General features: G+C 25.2%; 1 protein-coding gene across 1 annotated transcript; it reads right to left on the bottom strand.

The window, feature by feature from the left end:
• Window positions 1–4,288: 4,288 nt before the first annotated feature.
• Window positions 4,289–5,685, bottom strand: LOC145834444 (GDP-D-glucose phosphorylase 1-like). The gene has a single exon (XM_082941877.1). It carries the CDS (start codon window positions 5,583–5,585, stop codon window positions 4,524–4,526), a length of 1,062 nt encoding a protein of 353 aa, XP_082798003.1. The 5' UTR covers window positions 5,586–5,685; the 3' UTR covers window positions 4,289–4,523.
• Between the last annotated feature and the right edge of the window lie 11,845 nt (window positions 5,686–17,530).

Raw genomic sequence — 17,530 nt, 5'->3', positions numbered from 1 at the left:
TGTAATTTATTAAAATGTATTATTACAAGCTAGTACTTAAAATGCTCTAATATTGAAAAAAAATTGTGTAATTCCGGTGAAAACAGTTTAGACACGTCTCTAGCACAATATCGTTGAACCAAATATTTTGAGCTCTTTTATTTTTGTCGTTCATTGAACAATAACCCTTCAGAGTTCAGAAATTTATTTTAAACTAAGTTAAACGTGATTTGTAAAGAAACTAAGGCAGATGAAGAAGTTTTTAGTTTTCTCGACGTTTTACCCGGTAGAGTATACCAACTGGTGCATCTACGTAAGTCTTTCTCATTAAGTTTATGATAAACAACCATTAATTTGTCAATAGGCGATAAACGATAAATGGAGAAAAGAAGAGTTTAAGTTTACTTTTTTTTTACCGAGGTAAAGTATAATATGAAAAAAAAAACATATAGTTTTAATGCTTAAACAGTATAAATTACTCAAAGCTACTTTTAGATAAAACTTTAACTGTAAAATCACATAAACAATCTTAAGTTGTGGTTTTTTAGTAATAATCCCTTATTACTTGATTTAAACTTTTTATATTTGTAATTTTTCTAATGTGATTAATTTGTAAAGAGATATGTTTTGTTATATAACTGGAGTATATTTTACTCCCTTTGCCTTTTTTCATGTTTAAGCAGAAGGTTAATGTTACCTTCAGAAGTAAAAAAATAATACCAATGTTTAGTATTAAAATGTTTTGGTTATTTAAATTTTAACATACTTATACAGCAACAATTTTATTTAAGAAAAAAAGCTAATATCCTTGATTTTGTTTTAATACTAAATTTTAATTTTTGTTTAACTAATTACTAAAAATCAAAAACAGCTGAGTATGTTAAGAAAATTTGCAAACAAAAATGCTGTTGTGGTAAAAAACAGAAATTCAACAACAATCATCAAATTATATCACAAATGCATAATTAACTTTGAATTAAAAGGTATTTCTCTTTCAAACTTTTATTAAAATCACTAGTAAAAAAAAGTTTTCTTAGCTTTTTAAAAAATTATTTATAAAGGATTATGACCTAGTCACTTGCATTATAACGGTTTTCTTTTTTAATACTTGCAGTCACCTCTTTCAATCTACGCAAGTTTTGTCTACAGCAAAAAGGGTAATGCGAAATAACGTTACTAAACAAAAGGTAACAAACATATTACTATATTGGCTGCTTTATTACAATGCATTTGCTATAGTACAGTTTAAGGACTTTATCACTTTTTCAGCTAAAAAAAGTAGTTTTTACTGAAGTTGCACCTTTTTGTGAAAAGTTTTGTAAAAGAAACTGTTTGTGTGCATACAAAGTTTTTGTTCTATTTTGTTTACTTACTTTGCTAAGATTAAAAGATTTCTGGAAAATTTCTCTTGAACTTTATCTTTAGATTATTAATCATGCATAGTGCAAGAGCACTTAATCATACTTTGGTGTTGTGAACTTACATTATTGTTAGTCAGACTATCATGTTGCTTTCACAAGTTTAATTAAAACTTTTCTTAAATAACAAAGTTTATGGTAATCTAAGGCAAAATAAATGTCTACTCGTCGGTCAGGGAGCATAAATGTACAAAGTCTTAAGATATTTATAGATGAGTCAGCATTTAAAAATAAATATAAAAATTTATTAAATACATTGCTAACTCAAGGCATACATAAACTTAATTTGTTATATAATGCTTGGTGAAACGAGTGCGTAGATTTGCGAGAGGTTACTGTTGTTATTAAACGGATTTTAAAATGGTTAATTAAAGTTTTAAAACTGATCTTATATAATTTATATTAAGAATTTAGTCGCTTATAACTTAAAAAGTATATTTTATTATACATTTTGAATAAATATTTTACGCGGAAAAATCTCGTAGTTTTAAGTTATTAAGAGCTCATTTCACAGTCAAATAAATTCAATTTAAGTTGCGTCTTAAAATCGGTAGTTTATTTCTTAAATACTATTTAATAATTATCTAAATTGGTTAACTAAATAGACTAAAGATTTTTAAAGAAAGTTGTAGAAACAAAAATAACTTCAAAAACTAAAAAAAAAAGTTTAGTTAGGAATAGAAAAAGTATCCGTATTTTAAAGAAATAAAAAACTGTTTAGGTTTACTACTAGCAAGATAGCTTAGTTATTACAATAAATTTTAGGTGAACCATACAACCAATCATGAAAGTGCGACAAAATTTTATTTAAATTCCGCCAAGTTGACGATTTGCTAAAAGAGTTTGGAAAACCTGATTGGAAAAAGTCTAAATACCATGTGAACGGATAGACAGTGTTATGTTGGTTGAAATGACAACTGCTTTACTCAAACTCTTTTTTCATGTAAATTATTTTAACTATGCTTAAATGACGTACAATTATTTATATTACAAATTTTGTATATTTTAGTAGTATTAAATAGTTATTTTTTTAAACCAACTAAATTACTGTTATTTATACTAATGAAAATTTCGAAGATAATCAAACTTAAAAGATTGAATCTTATAGTAGAACATGAGATATAAATTATGTCCTTAATATACTAATAAAATAATTTAAACAACAACAAAACGTTTATCTTTCATTACAAAAATTATTCTTTAATGCCTTTACTTAAATCTAAAACAATAAGTTAGTTTTACAACAACAATTTTTAAAGTAATTTGTTTACTAAAAATTAACGAAGTAATTCTTCTCTATAGTCATCACAAGTTGAAGTACTTTAGGTTTAGAGAATAGAACATAAATATTTGCTTTCTATTATATTAACGATATTTTTGAGTAAAAAAATTAATAATAATTGTAACAAATATTAATAAACAGCTTACTTATGAAGATCTATAATTTAGAAAACAATGTTAAAGCTGCAATCTAGTTTTATGAAAATTTTCACGACAGAAAATAAATATAATAGTTGTAAATTTTAATTGGTTTAGATTAAGAGTGTTTAAAAAATGACAATACAGTTGATAAAAATTTGTATTAATCATTACAGAACACACATGAATAACTTTTGTTAATTAAAGGGCTTAAACTTTTGGAAATTTTTAAGGAATGACATTATTTAAGGTAAAAAAGGAAGCCTGAGTAACTAAAATTTTTCTTAAGTTACACTTATAGGCCTGTATTTACAATAAATTAAAAAAACACTCTTATTCAAGCTTAAATACATAAAAATACCAAAATAAAAACAAAAGAACTCAAAAAATGTTTTAGAAAAAAAGACTTTAAGTTAAAAATCTAGACTGAGATTTTGAATTGTATCCAAACTAGCCTGAGTGTGTGGCTACTCTTTTCAGAGCTGTACTAGTGATAGCACAGAGAAACGTATTTAGTTTTGAAAATAGTTTAATGTACCAACGGACTTGTTTCGTTTAGTATTTTACTAGCTAACACTACTTACAATTAGTAGTTATGAACATTTGTAGATTAAATTTATATCATATCCTTTAAACTTTTAGACAGCATATTTTACCTGTTAACTAAGTCACACTGTAAAAACTACAATTGTCAGAACAGTTTAAAGTAAAATAGTAGTTTTTATTAAACTTTTAAAAATTTATCTGCTCTTTATTCAATAATTATAAAGCACCTTAACTAAAATATACTTTATAGTTTTTATTGCATTAACAATTTATAACCGAATTGAATCGTTATTCGACAGTTTTTAAATTTTTTTACTAAAATAGTATCTGCTTATTATAAAGTATAGTTTTTATTTTTAATAAAACTACAAGATATTTTGAAATTTTGTTTATTTTTTAAGCAGCTTTAAATATAGTAATAAAAAATAAATAAACATAACAGGTCAATAAATCAAAAAAAAGATTAAAAAATAGATGTACAAAATTGCAAAGTCATTCCAAAAGAATTTTTAAGTAAGATTTCTGAATGCATAACCGACGCATAAAAAAATAATTTACTTAACCTAAAAAAAAGGCTAGTAAGTCAATACAAAGCAAGTAACTTTTGTACTAATTGTAAATATTGGAATATTGTAGGTCAAAGGTATTACACAACAACTTAAAACAAATTAACAACAATGAACTGAAAAAAAATTAAAAACTAAAATCTAAAAAAAGCAGTTTTCATAAGTGATAGTCTGCATATATTTTATAAAATAATTTAAAAGCTGATCAATTGAAATAAAAAATGAAAGGAACTAGAATTTATTTCTTTTAGACAAGTTTGGTACAAGCTGCTATCTAATTGCTAAACTTAAGTTTTTTAGTCAAATAGATTACTCTTAAAAATAACTTAAAAACTTTTTTATTAACTAAGTTTAGGTACGTGAAAATAATACTGATAAAAAAGTTTTTATTAATGCCAGCTAAATAAAAATAAATACAGAAGCTAGTTTATTTAATGTTTTGTTATTGGATAATCTATTTTAAGACTTTTAAATAATAGGTAATGCTAATATAAAACTTGAATAGCAATAAACACAAAAGCAAGTGTGTACAAAAAATGTACTATACCAAGACCATAACTACTAGTAATTAAAATGATAACTAAAATATTTAGCTTTATATTAATGTTTTTCTGAAACGATCAACAAGCTCTTTAAAAAGTGTATCTTCTATCTTTGAATTTTCTAAAGTTTTTACAACTGTGTCAAGGTTCAAATTGTCAAAGGCATCTTCAGACCTTATACTCAAATGCCCACTGACTTCAATACAAGCAACATTAAATATATCACTAGACTCAATAACTTCACTGGATTTACGAGGAAATATAAAGCATCTAGTCTTATATTTTGTGTTTCCTCTTGTTATTACCAAAGAGTAAGGAATCAGCTGAAAATTGTCATTGCATAAAACTTTATCAATTAGCTTGCATACATTTCTAGCAACTTTTTTCCTGGCTGTAACCTCGTTTGGCACCAGAAAAACAAAATGTGGCATTATTGAATTTTTACAGGACAAATAACAATTTTCATCTAGCTCTTCACCATTTTCCATTTCATCTAAGAACACTTCATTTTCACCATACATTGCATGATAATGCAAATGGTTAACAGAGGCCCAGGCATGCAAACTGTTGAAGCCAAGTCTAAAGCTAGGCTGTGAGCTCATTTGGACAACATCAAACATAATTAGCAATGAATCACAAGTAACGTGTTGTGGTTTTTCACCAATTAATTCGGGAACTAAAAGGACATGATACTTATCTATTGGACTTTTGTTGATTATTACAGAGCATGTCTTGCTACCTAAACAGCTGTTTAAACTTTTTGGAACGAGTTCAAACAAAATTTCATCCTTAAGAATTTTGGTAAAGTTAAAATTGTTAGGGTCATATTTTTGCTTCATGGTTGAAAACTTTAATGGAGCCCGTCGCTTATTGATTCTATTAATGTTAAAAACAGTCCAGCATTTGTATTCATTTCCATCTTTGTAATCAATTAGACTTTTGTATTTACTATCATTTAATGAATAATTAAACATTTGATTTTTTTCTGCTTCCACCCAAGTACTTTGTAGCATTTTATCAAACTCAGTCAACTTTGTTTCATGATTTTTCCATGAAATAGGTCCTTCAAACAGTATTTGATCAGACACATTAAGTTTTAAGCTACTTTGAGTCATTTTTTGATACACACAAACTGGGTAAATAAAAATATGAACAAATTTTTAGAAGACGTAAAAGTAGAATTTTATCTGTTTTTATGATTAATACTTTTATAAATATTTTAAACTAAATCTACAAAATTTCATTATAAATTAACACAAAAAACGATTCTTATTGAATTCTTGATATAAATTGAGAAATTTTTAACTAATTGTTAAAAAACACTTGCTAAAAATAAACAACAATAAGCTAAGTAAACAATGAGTATATTGTTAAGATAAACTAGATTTTTAAATTCTGTTTTATAAGATATAAGTGTCATAAATGTATATTTTAGTGAAGAAAATTAAATTTCAATATAAGTATCAATGTATTTTTCTTTTAAATTACATAAAAAAGTTATAAGACTAGTTTATACTTTTAAATACATACAATCTAATATTTTCTCTAAACAATTTACAAAAACATTGATAAAAATGCAGTAAATAAACACTTTAATACAGTTTCTATTTGTTAAAACAACTGATTAACATGAGCTGCTACAAAAGTAAACTGTTTTGATATTATAGCATACTTCACTTTAACAATTGTATGTATTAATCTACATATGTTTTCACAATGAAGTAGTAATGGAATGTAATCATTGTTTAAGGAAAAAACAACAAAAAAAATTTCTTAAGGCCTACATATGACAAACTCTAAAAACCAAAACAAAGTGTATGCAAGTTTAAGAGAGTAACAATAAACAACTTTTGTTTGACATTTCCTGTATAAAGAGAGGTCTAAGATTTTTTTGAATTTTATCCCTGGTTTTCTGATTTCTTAAATATTTAAAGGGATTTTATTTTTTATTATTCTTATAGTTAGATTAAGTTTAAGACGAATATGTAGTATTAACGCTTAAAAAAAGTTTTAAAGGTTATTTTATCAACAATACATTTAAATATACTTTTGTTCCATCAAAATTGTGGTTTTTTTATTAAATTTATCTAAGTTTTTGTCATAAGATTTTTTCAAATTATTTGATCAACACACATATTTTAATTACCTAATTGAAATTTAAATAGATACTCTCCAACTTCTGGCAGTGTTGCCACTCAAAGCCACATATACAGCTTGAATGTCCAAAAACTAGCCTTGATTAATAAGAAAGTTAAAAACAAAGATAGTAAAAATCAAAAACTGAAAAATACTTTAATCAAGCTGGAATATCAAAAAAAGTCATTGTTATAACAAAATGACTTAAGCATGTAGAAATAAAACCACTATTAAAATGAAATCTCTTCATCAGAAACTACATTAAAATTTACGAATAAACATCAAACCTAGCCTGTGTTTTACAAAGAATAAATAAAATAAGTAAATAAAAAAAAAACTCTTTACTAGCGTGAGTTGAGCGTGTCAAAACCTTGGTAATGATTTTATATAATAAGTATACCGTATTTAAAAACATTTTTTGTGTAATACTTGGTTTACTTTATAATATTCATTTGTTGATATTAATTCCAGTAAAATAATTTTTTAATAAGTTTCTGTAAAAACGTCAAATTAAAACAAAAAATTAAAATTCTTGTAAATTAATATTAAAATAAGTCTATGTTTCTGTTTAAAGATAGATGAATAATCATTAAGTTTTTTAGTAAATTAATTAATAGGTAATTTAGACATAGAAATTAGACAACATTATTATAACAAATACACTTTCAAAATTCATTATGTCTTATGGCTACCCTGCTAAGAGCACTAAAATATTCAAAGTTTATCATAGTGGCATGCAATTTTTATTTAACTTAGCATATCTAAATTAAAAATGTTGGTTTAATTTTTGGAAATACTTTAGTATAGTCATCGAAAACCTACTGCATGTTAAGCAAAAATACCTGGCCAGGATAATTTAGCTGTAATACAACTTTGGCATAAAATATTTTTTTGAAGTTAGTTTTATTTTAGTATTGAGTAGACATAATTATTATCATTATAGATTAAAATTTTATTACAGTCTTTCTTATAAGAGTTTTTGTTACTTTCTTTTTACTATTTAAAAAAACATAGTCTTTTTTTAACAAATGGGGCCTAAATAAAATAATCTTGGTAAATATGGTCAGTAGAATTGAAAATTTGCAGACCTTTACTATAATACTAGCAGGAATAAACATATTTAACTTTAACATAGAAACATTTAAACTAATCAAAAAAAATTCACTTATACTAACTTTACTTCCTACAAGGAAAACAGATTTAAGTTCAAAGTTGTTACTTTAGTAATCGCGAGGATAACAAAATGTTGACAGTTGGATCATTTTTCACAAAAGTTATAAAAACTTTAATAAGAAAATCATATCTCAAATGAACATATCAAATTGAAAAGTGTTCAGGGATCTATGTTAATATAGACTTACAATTTATAACACCAGTATAAATTTAAATGGTAAAACATAAACTAAACAGGAATAACAGATATAAAATACTTACAGACTCTATATAATTTAAGCTCTAACAAAAAACTAACTAAGGTTTTCAAAAAAAAAGTAGTCTGAGAATTGTTTCTGAGCATGCAGTTGTGAATGTTGGAATACCACAGGGTTCTTGTTTGGGTCTTTTGTAATTTTTTGTATAAATGTATCACATTTTTTCTCTACAAAAAATAATATATCATTGTTTACTGAAAATGCCTACCTATGTTACCAACATAGTGACCCTGGTTATTTGATTAGTGTTTTATACAGGAGTTGGTTCAAGTTGGTCATGCTAATATATAAACATTTTATATACTAAAAAAAATTGCTTTTAATAGAAAAATTTTAAGTATGAATTAAGTGTAACAGTTTTCTTGTTGACCATAGTGATAGTATTAAATTCTTAGATGGGGTTTTGAAAAATAAGCTGAGTGGGTGGCAACATTCAAGTTCTCTCAAATAAAAACTGTCTTGAGATGTAATATTTTGTGAAAAGTAAGATATTATTTGGAGATAATTACACTTAAATAGGTGTAGTAAAATTTTTTTGACCTTTAAAAATATTTATTGCTGTAGAAGGAATAGTTAGGTATTTTTAATGGGGAAAAGTCAAATACACTCAAAGACAGTCTTGCACAAAGGGTCATTTTTGCATTGAGAGTCAAATATGCACAAAGGATCACTTTTCCACAAAGGGACATTGTTTCTCAAAGGGTCACTTTTGCACTAGAGATCACTTTTGCACATAGACATTTTTGTACAATATTTTGTTTTTGTTTGAATAAAAAAAAACTGAAAAATTAAAAATTACTGACTAAGGGTTAGGGGTAACAGTAAAAGTACTAAAAAAGTACTAAAATTTTGAAAAGAGAAGACTTGATCCGTGCAAAAGTGTCTTTGTGTAAAAGTGAAATCCTGTGCAAAACTGATACTGTGCAAAATTGTCTTAGAAAAAAGTATTCATTTGTGCACTATTGACACCTACCCATTTTTTATACGATCAAAATATGTGGCAACTTTGATGTACATGTAATAAAAAATTGTTAAAACACGCATCAGATATAAATGAAAATATAAGGCTAACTGTATGATTTCAGCTTGATACTGGTGCAACATCATGCTATGTTACGGGACACAAACTGTGGCCAGGCCATTAAAATTTTTCTGTAACTATCTTAATATAACTTTGTTTTCAAAAAAAAATCAAGTTTTAGTGTTATCTTTAAAGGATAATATATAGCCTTTTTTTTGTACAAAAAAGTTATTTTAAAAAATGTATTCTAAGCACATTGAAAAAGTTCATTTTTTGACCTGCCGACCCCTGTGCTAGATAATTACTAAAGTCTTAAATTAAGAAGCCTAAGTCTTGACACGAACTTTGGTATACTTTTTTTTTTTCAATGTTAAAAACCTGTTAATTTTGTTTAATATAAGCTGGTGTTGTATAAAAATTTAATCAGTACCTTTTTTTTACTTTTATTAGTAAAATGTTATTTTTATTTTCGCAATAGTAAAATAAGACATGTGTAAATCTACTTTGTTGTCTAGGAAATATTTTTTAAATCTAAGTTATTATTACTTTTCAAAGTTGTTTAACAACATATTAAAACCATTAGTCATAAGTTCTACTGAAGGGGCTTATTTTTTGATTAAGTTTTAAACTTTCTTCAAGTTTCAGACACAAATTTTCTATAAATTTATGCATTGTTTAGTTTACTATTCCCATCCTAACCCCAAATTATTCAATCTAATTTTTTGAACTATTTTCGTTCAAACACTCAGTATATTTGTAGATTGTTTTAAATTTTTGTCTAAAACTATATCAAAGTTAAAAATATTTTTCTCCTGTGATCTTTTCTTAGAGATATAATTAATGGAAAAAGAGAGCTCCTTGAGAAGGCCTACTTGTTTTTAGTTTCACAAATTAGTCTTTGATTTAATATGTTCAAACTTTCTCAAAAAAAAAGTTTTAACTACGCAAAAATAAATATCAAGTTTTTAATTGAAAATAGTTTATCTTTTTAATTTATTTATTTATAACGCATGTTATTATTATTTTGCATAAGCTTTAGAAAACGAACATATAGCCAACCCTGATAAAAATAATTTTATAATAGGTTATTGTTGTCTGACTTTCCAAAAAGTGCTTGTTATACAAATGTTATATGATATGATAGATTAAAACAAAATTTTAATAATTTGTACTATTTAGTCATCTAATTTTATGTCTAAAATTTTTATTAATGCAGCCAGAGCCAATGTTGTATCAATTATTTTTCATAGAAACTATTTCTCTATCTCATACAGAAAAGTATATTGTTCAATTGTGATTAAAATTTTTAGCATTATGTTTGTCGATAGATGTTAAAGCTTTTATTTTTGTTTTCAATGCAAAGTATTTAGACGCTGACATGATGTCGGCGACATCAACAAGCTAGAAAATAATTTATTTTAGTACGTCTTAACATTTTTCCCTAGTAAATATTTATTAACAATCAAGTCGTAAAATTTAGTCTAAACTTGTCCTTTATATGCAGTATAAATAAATTACTCAAAAAAAAAAAAGAAAAAACTAATATTTATTTTACTTAGCAAAAATGTGAAGTTCTGAATTTATTTTAACATTTTAAATACAACCCTCATAGTATTTTTCCTTAATTAGTATTTGCCATAAAAAGCCATTTTGTTTATTGTAAATAGGTTATAAATTAACAGGAGACATTTAAAATAAGTCAGTTGTAAATAAAAGAGCTAGGAGTAACAGCTTATTAAGCATAGTAGTTGCTTTATGCAAGTCGAGTATAGTTCTAGTTTAGGTAAACCTTCCTAAAAAAAAAATTAATGTACAATGTGCAGATAAGCAAGTTAAAATGAGTAAAGTAATTCACTATTTAGTAACTTAAATACTTTTTAAATTGGTTTGTCTTTTAGTAAATTAATGTTAGAATAGAACTTTGCTTTTTTAAATAGATTTTACAGGGGTGCCACACACTTAGGGTACTCAGGATATTTTTAAATTCTAGAAAATCTCAAGATAACTCAGGGTAAGCTAGAATATTTTGGCTTTTTTATTTTAACTATGAATGACTCATTTTTGACTTTTTATAAAAATCTCAGAACATACTTTTTCTAGATCTAGAATGAGATTTAGTTCATCTTGTTTCAATACTTCGCTATTTTATACAACCTATTTTGTTTTAAAATATGATGTTTATTGATTATAAAATGCCAGTTTTAAATTGTTTTAGATTTACACTTAAAACATTTAATCTTTGAAAACAGATTTCGCAAAAGTTTATTTAACATCAAATGCAGAAGCATACGCATAATAAGCTTCTTTTAAATATTAAGAATAAAAATAAATATGACTAATAAGTTGTTTGCGCCAGAAACAAAACTTCTCAGGATTACTCAGCACAGTTTAGCTTTTTTACATATAGTTACTAGTTATCTATTTTTAAAGCAGGTGTAAAATTAACTATGAAGATAATAACTAACAATACTTTTATACAAAACTTAATCATGTGTAGTAAGAGTTAACTTCAACAAAAGTAGGAATCTATAACAAATTTTATAACTTTTAAATATACAGTTATTTGTCTTAACTCAAAAAGATTGCTCAGTTTACTGAAATGTAAGGAACTTGTTTAAATTAAGATGTGCAAGTTAAATTTTTTGTTTACAATCAGGTTTCGGTGGCAAAAAAATTCAACCTTTTCAAATATAATAAAATAATAAACTGCACATAACAATGTTGCTTATCTGTAATGTTATTTAAAAACTTAATCATGCATGAAAATCTAAACAAAAACTGAAATGTTCTATATTCGAAAATTCAAGCTTATCAGTGTATAACAAGGTAAAACTAGTACTAATTGGTACTAATTTTAAAACAAAATTAATTTAATTAATGAGTCAAAAAAATATTTAAAATGAATTAAGAGCTTAAAAAAAATTTAAGTATATTTTTACCAAGAAATGTATTTAAATGGAATTAAAAACTATCTAAAATTGGTACTTTAAGCCAGGTATCAACAAACATTAACAACACACAAAGTAATAGTAAATTTTAAAATCTAATTCATATAAGTTAATGTAACAGTCAAAATTTGAATGGAATGAGGAACTATCTAAAAAAAACATTTCTAAAAATTTATCTAAATTGAATTAAGAACTGTCTAAAATTTTTAATTTAAACCAAATATCAAAAAAACTCAATGAAAAAGTCAAAAACCTATTTTGTACTAGTATTATAATCTGATTTAAGTTTTATATGCTTTCCAGTTTGTTAACAAAAATTTGTTTCTGTGTCTGCATGAGTTCATTAATTCTGTTACTTTGTTAATGCAATTTGTATCAGATTCATGTATCAATAAAGCTTCTTTTAAGCACAAACTGTATTTTGTTGTTCATGGTATAATTTTTTTTGCCCTTTTTAGTATTTTCCAAGTTATTTTGTAAATCTAGTTTTCATTTTTTAATTTGTGTGTTAGTTTGAAATGTTCATTTACTTGTTTGTACTGTAGGTAGTTATTGTTGTTTGGTTTGCTATTAATTGTGATATTGTGTTTTGCTGTACGTTTTTTAAGCTTAGCCCAACGTATGTTTTTGATGAATTGTCAGTTTTTATTGTTGCCTGGTAAATTAAATTTTCTGCCCAACATTCTCCTCTAAGTGACATGTTTGTTTTTTCTGCAATTACATGAATCGTCTTTGTTTATACTATTGTTGTTTGTTAGTTTTTTGTTGTGGATTTTTTTAAAAGTTTCAATGTTTGTCTTTGTTTTACAATTTAAAGATATCTTTTTATAGTTAAAGTAGAAGAAATAGAAATAGTACAACAAGTTATTTAAAAAATTTTTAAGAGCATATTAAGCAAATTTATGTTTTTATTTATGCTTGATAGTTATTTCTTATTTAACTTTGTAAAAGGATTAAAAGTAATAAAACATTACATAAAGTAACTATTTCTAAACTTGTTGCCTGATATACTGCAAGTTGTTTGTTTGAAATTTTTGTGTTCACCATTAAACTTCTCAATTAAAATGCAGAGTAAACTTGCAATGTACAAAAAGTATTTATTGCTAAGTTTTTACTCTTTAACAACTATTTTATAATTTGAATGTTTATACTTTCGTTGCGCTTTTAAAATACAAAATTAATATTTATATTGATTAAAAAAATTACATGAAGAATTAATTTTTCTTTACTTTTGTAAAATATAGTATATCAAATTAAAAATTTATTTATACTAAGCAGTTTTCAACTAAGAGCAAAACATTTATACTCTACAATTTGTAAAACTTTTTAAATTTGTTAGATATTTACCAGGTTTTTTCCAAAGTTATCTAATAATAATGATATCTTTTATTTTATTTAAAGGGTACTTTAAATAAAGTCTTAAAGTATTAAAAGTTCAATTTGTAACTTAACAGCAAAAAAAAGGTTCTCTCTAATAAGTTTTTTAAGTAGATAAATACTTTATTAGGTTAGTTTAAATATGATCATGGATACAAACAGTACACTTAAAAGCAACCGTAATCAGACTGGTGTAGATGATCTGTTTGACGAAGTTACTATTCATAAAGACTTCTTTACACCATATCAGTTTGCTGTCATTAAAAATAAAGCTCAAAAAATATCGAAATATATAGCGGAAGTCTGTCAACGTTACCAATATATCAACGAACTAGCACCTCTACACCGTCAGGAACATGAAAAGAAGATGACCTTAAAACTGTTAGACCTTGAAAATACCGTTAGACAGTTCTCTGAGCTTGTTGGCTTTGGCTGTAGAAAAGATAATGGTTGTAAAGGAAATTGCAAATTATTCAGAAAAACTTCTAAAATCCGATTTAGATTTTGTTATATCGAAATGTTTTTCTACAGTGCTTTCTTTTTATGAAAGGAGGTTAAATCAAATTAAAAAAGAAGATAAAAACTATATTGATTACACGCCAGACGATTATCAGTTGGCAAATAAAGATCTTTTCGATTTTGACAGTTTTATTGCCGCAGTTGAAGAAAACTCTGGAGCATTGGCTTATGCTCGTTCTTCGCCTAAATCTAGAGCAGAAGTATCTAAGCAGTTGATAAATCGTAGTGCAAGTTGTGATGCGAAATACTCAAAGAAAACAAGTTCTGTTATTCTCAGTGAACAGATGTTAGTTTATAATGATGAAATTGATACAAATGATGATTGCGATATAATTAAAAGTGACGTAGGTGAAGTGTTTAATAAGCATTCTAAGAACAATACTAACAAAGAAGATGGTAGAGGTGGTGATGACGAAAATAGAAATAAAAAACATAAAATAGATGGTGAAGTAGAAAATAATGATGATAGCTATAATAAAAATAACAAAGAACGTGTTGCTGATAAGTGCAAAAAAAACTACCAAAGATGCGATGAAAATAAGTTTATTGACGAAGGACAACAAACTGAGCAGCTGGTCAAACGTTAGTCTATGAAATTAAAAAGCGCTTTTTATGGTATTTCAAAGACTTTAGAGTGTTCAGAAAGAATTTAAAGTCCCTTATACCTGGTTTTAAAGTAATTGTGCATGATGATCAAGCCAACAGTTGTGGTGTCAAAGATGATAACGTAGACAAATCTAAAAGAAATAAAATTTTTAGTTATTTAAAACCAAAAATAGGAGAAATAATAACTGATAACCAGGAATACGTCAATTTTGAAAAGTTTTTAACATCTACAGACCTTAACCTTATCGAAGTAGAAACTGTAAGGCTATTTGATCTTTATTTTAAATATTGTTTAGTAAAATCATTTTACCCAAAAAACATGACCCTAGTACAAAAGGTCGTTGTTAATTTAGAACTTAATTCGATTAAAACAAAAGCTAAAAATTTACTTCAACTTCTTACTCGTACCCCTAAAAACTTACAAGCTCGCTTTCCAGCTATGACGAATTGGATAGAAGATAAACTTGATTTCCTAGCAAACTCATCCAAAAGTAGAGCTCAATTGATTACGTGTGAAAAGTTACAAAAGTACTATGAAGAAATGGGAGGTGGCAACCATTATGTTGGTAATTTTAAAAAGTCTTAAGAAAAGATTAGTGTCAAGAATAGATGATTTTAATATTATTTTAGTTTTATTCCTGTAAAAGGCCTTTTATTTGCTATAATAAACAAAATATCTAACAAAATTAAGTGTTAGTGGTGTTTTATGTTTTCCTTAGATGTTTTAGACCTGAAACTCAATTCAATTATCATTTTATTAAAATAATAATTTTAAAGTAAATTATTTTATTTACAGTTGTTTTATCAACACTAGGTACAACTTGATTTTCAATTAAAAATTATATTCAATTTTAAATTAATATTTATTTCAATCTACAACTCTGCTAAAAAATGTTCTTTTGTACATTACTATAAATAATTCGAGATGCACTTTTTAAACCAAGTTCAGTTACCACAATTTAATTATTTGTAATCTAAACTTTCAGAGCGTTAACTTTAATCTTTTTTTAGTCCCTATCGATATAAAACTGATGCAATTTAGTTTTATTTTTGTTGACTTTCAAATGCATTTTATTATTTTATTGTAAGCCATCTATAGCTTTTTGTAAAGTATGTATAAATATCATACTCATATAAAACCGTAAAAAATAACAACAATTAAAATATATCCAAAATTTGTAAGTTCTAATGAAATAATAATCTAAGAATAAAAAGCTAAGTAGTCTTTAAAAAATAATATTACTCAAAGCAAAGTAAGTTAGTTCTACAATAATTTTGTTTAAATTAGAAGATTAAAACTTTTGTGATTGTATAGTTTACTCTGTAATTGTATACAATTCTCTCGGAGTTAAGATTTCTTTAAAAATCATTGATGAAGCTTGTATTTCATAGCACATAAGTAAGTCTCAATAGTTTCTTTGCCCAATTTAATTTTTCACTCGACCTAAAAAGTTTAACATGATTTATAGTAAACCTAAAGTGTTTTATAGCAATGTTTTTAGAAACACATAACTTAAATTTTATTTGAAAGCTCGTAAACATTTTGTTGGTCATAAAGCTCCTGAAAAAACAAAATAAAGAAAAAAGACTACAGGAAAATATACTTATAAAAAATATGGAAAAGTACATAATATAGTTGCAGAAAAATCCTACTATTTTAAATTTTCTTAACGTTAGGCTGTAAACATCTTATTTATAAAAATTTCTAAACTAAAATTCAAAAAATTAAAAGTTTATATAAAATTTTTATAGCAGTTGTATGAGTTTCTATACAAAACTAAGTATACTAAAGAGACAAAGTATTAAAACTAAAAACAACTATTTATTATATTTTAATAACATAGCAATTTTGGTTAAAGTTTTTGATCAATTAAGAACTTATAAGTTTTTTTAAGTTAATTGTTAAAAGTTACACATAAAACTATTTAGAGTATGAACTTTTTTTACTAAATAGCGTAGACCAGGGGTGACGCGTCGGGTGTGGCACTAGAGCGGTTGTTCCACCTAAAAAATTCAAAGAAAAAACACTTGACTTTGTTTTTATAGCTGTCTTCATAATAGAGTTTTATTTAGAACATGACTATTTTGCTCAAATATTGAGCGCGCTTTGGATCAATTAAAGAATTGTGAACTTTTTTACTATCGTAGGTTTAATCTAAAATTTACAATGAAAATATAATTTTATTCTTATACATATAACAATAAAAAATGAGGTACATTTATAGACAATATTAAGGAAAATTAGTAACAACTTTATGTACAGTTAACTTACAAACTTAACCTTCTATATGTTGTATTTTGAAAATATTTTGCTGAATAAAGATTACTTCTAACAAACTAGTATATCGAATGTTATTATTCTAACTGATAAATTTTTATGATCATCAATTTACTGACAAACTGTTCTTTGAAATTACTCTTAAAAAGTCTTATTTTTGTTAACCTTTTTACTTGCTTAATTTTTTTTCAAGTTAATTTAGAAAACACCAATATTAAAAAACATGTTTAACTTAGTCTGATTTCAATATCTAAAAGGTATAGAGCGAATAATACATAGCTGCCAATATCAACCAAAGTTAAATGTTTGTCTCTAGCTGATATTTATAACAAACACAAAAAACATTTGAAAAATATAGTCAACGCAAATTACGAACATACTGACCGACTATTCATTACAAAAAGTTTCATAAAAAAAACATACAAAAAAAAGAAGATGCATATAATGTAAAATTTTTAGAGAGACCAGTAAGAAATAATTTAGATTTTTTTAGACGATGGTGAAAAAAAAAACTTAATTAAACAATGTGTTCAAACAATAACTAAATAAATTATAAAAACATTGTATAAAGTTTTTCACTATTAAGTTCTATTTAGGGGATACTTTAAAACTTTGTTTACAATTGCTGTTTCTAGATACCGTACTTGCAGTAAAATACAAAAGTTAAAATACAGTTTGTCTATTTTGATTCAAAGAAATTTTATAATTTATTTAGTTCTTATTTTTAGACATATATTAATAAGTC

Source organism: Thalia democratica, chromosome 4 (genome assembly GCF_965202585.1).
Source record: "Thalia democratica chromosome 4, ktThaDemo2.hap1.1, whole genome shotgun sequence".
Classification (NCBI taxonomy): Eukaryota; Metazoa; Chordata; class Thaliacea; order Salpida; family Salpidae; genus Thalia; species Thalia democratica.
This window is presented reverse-complemented; position numbering and strand designations above follow the sequence as displayed.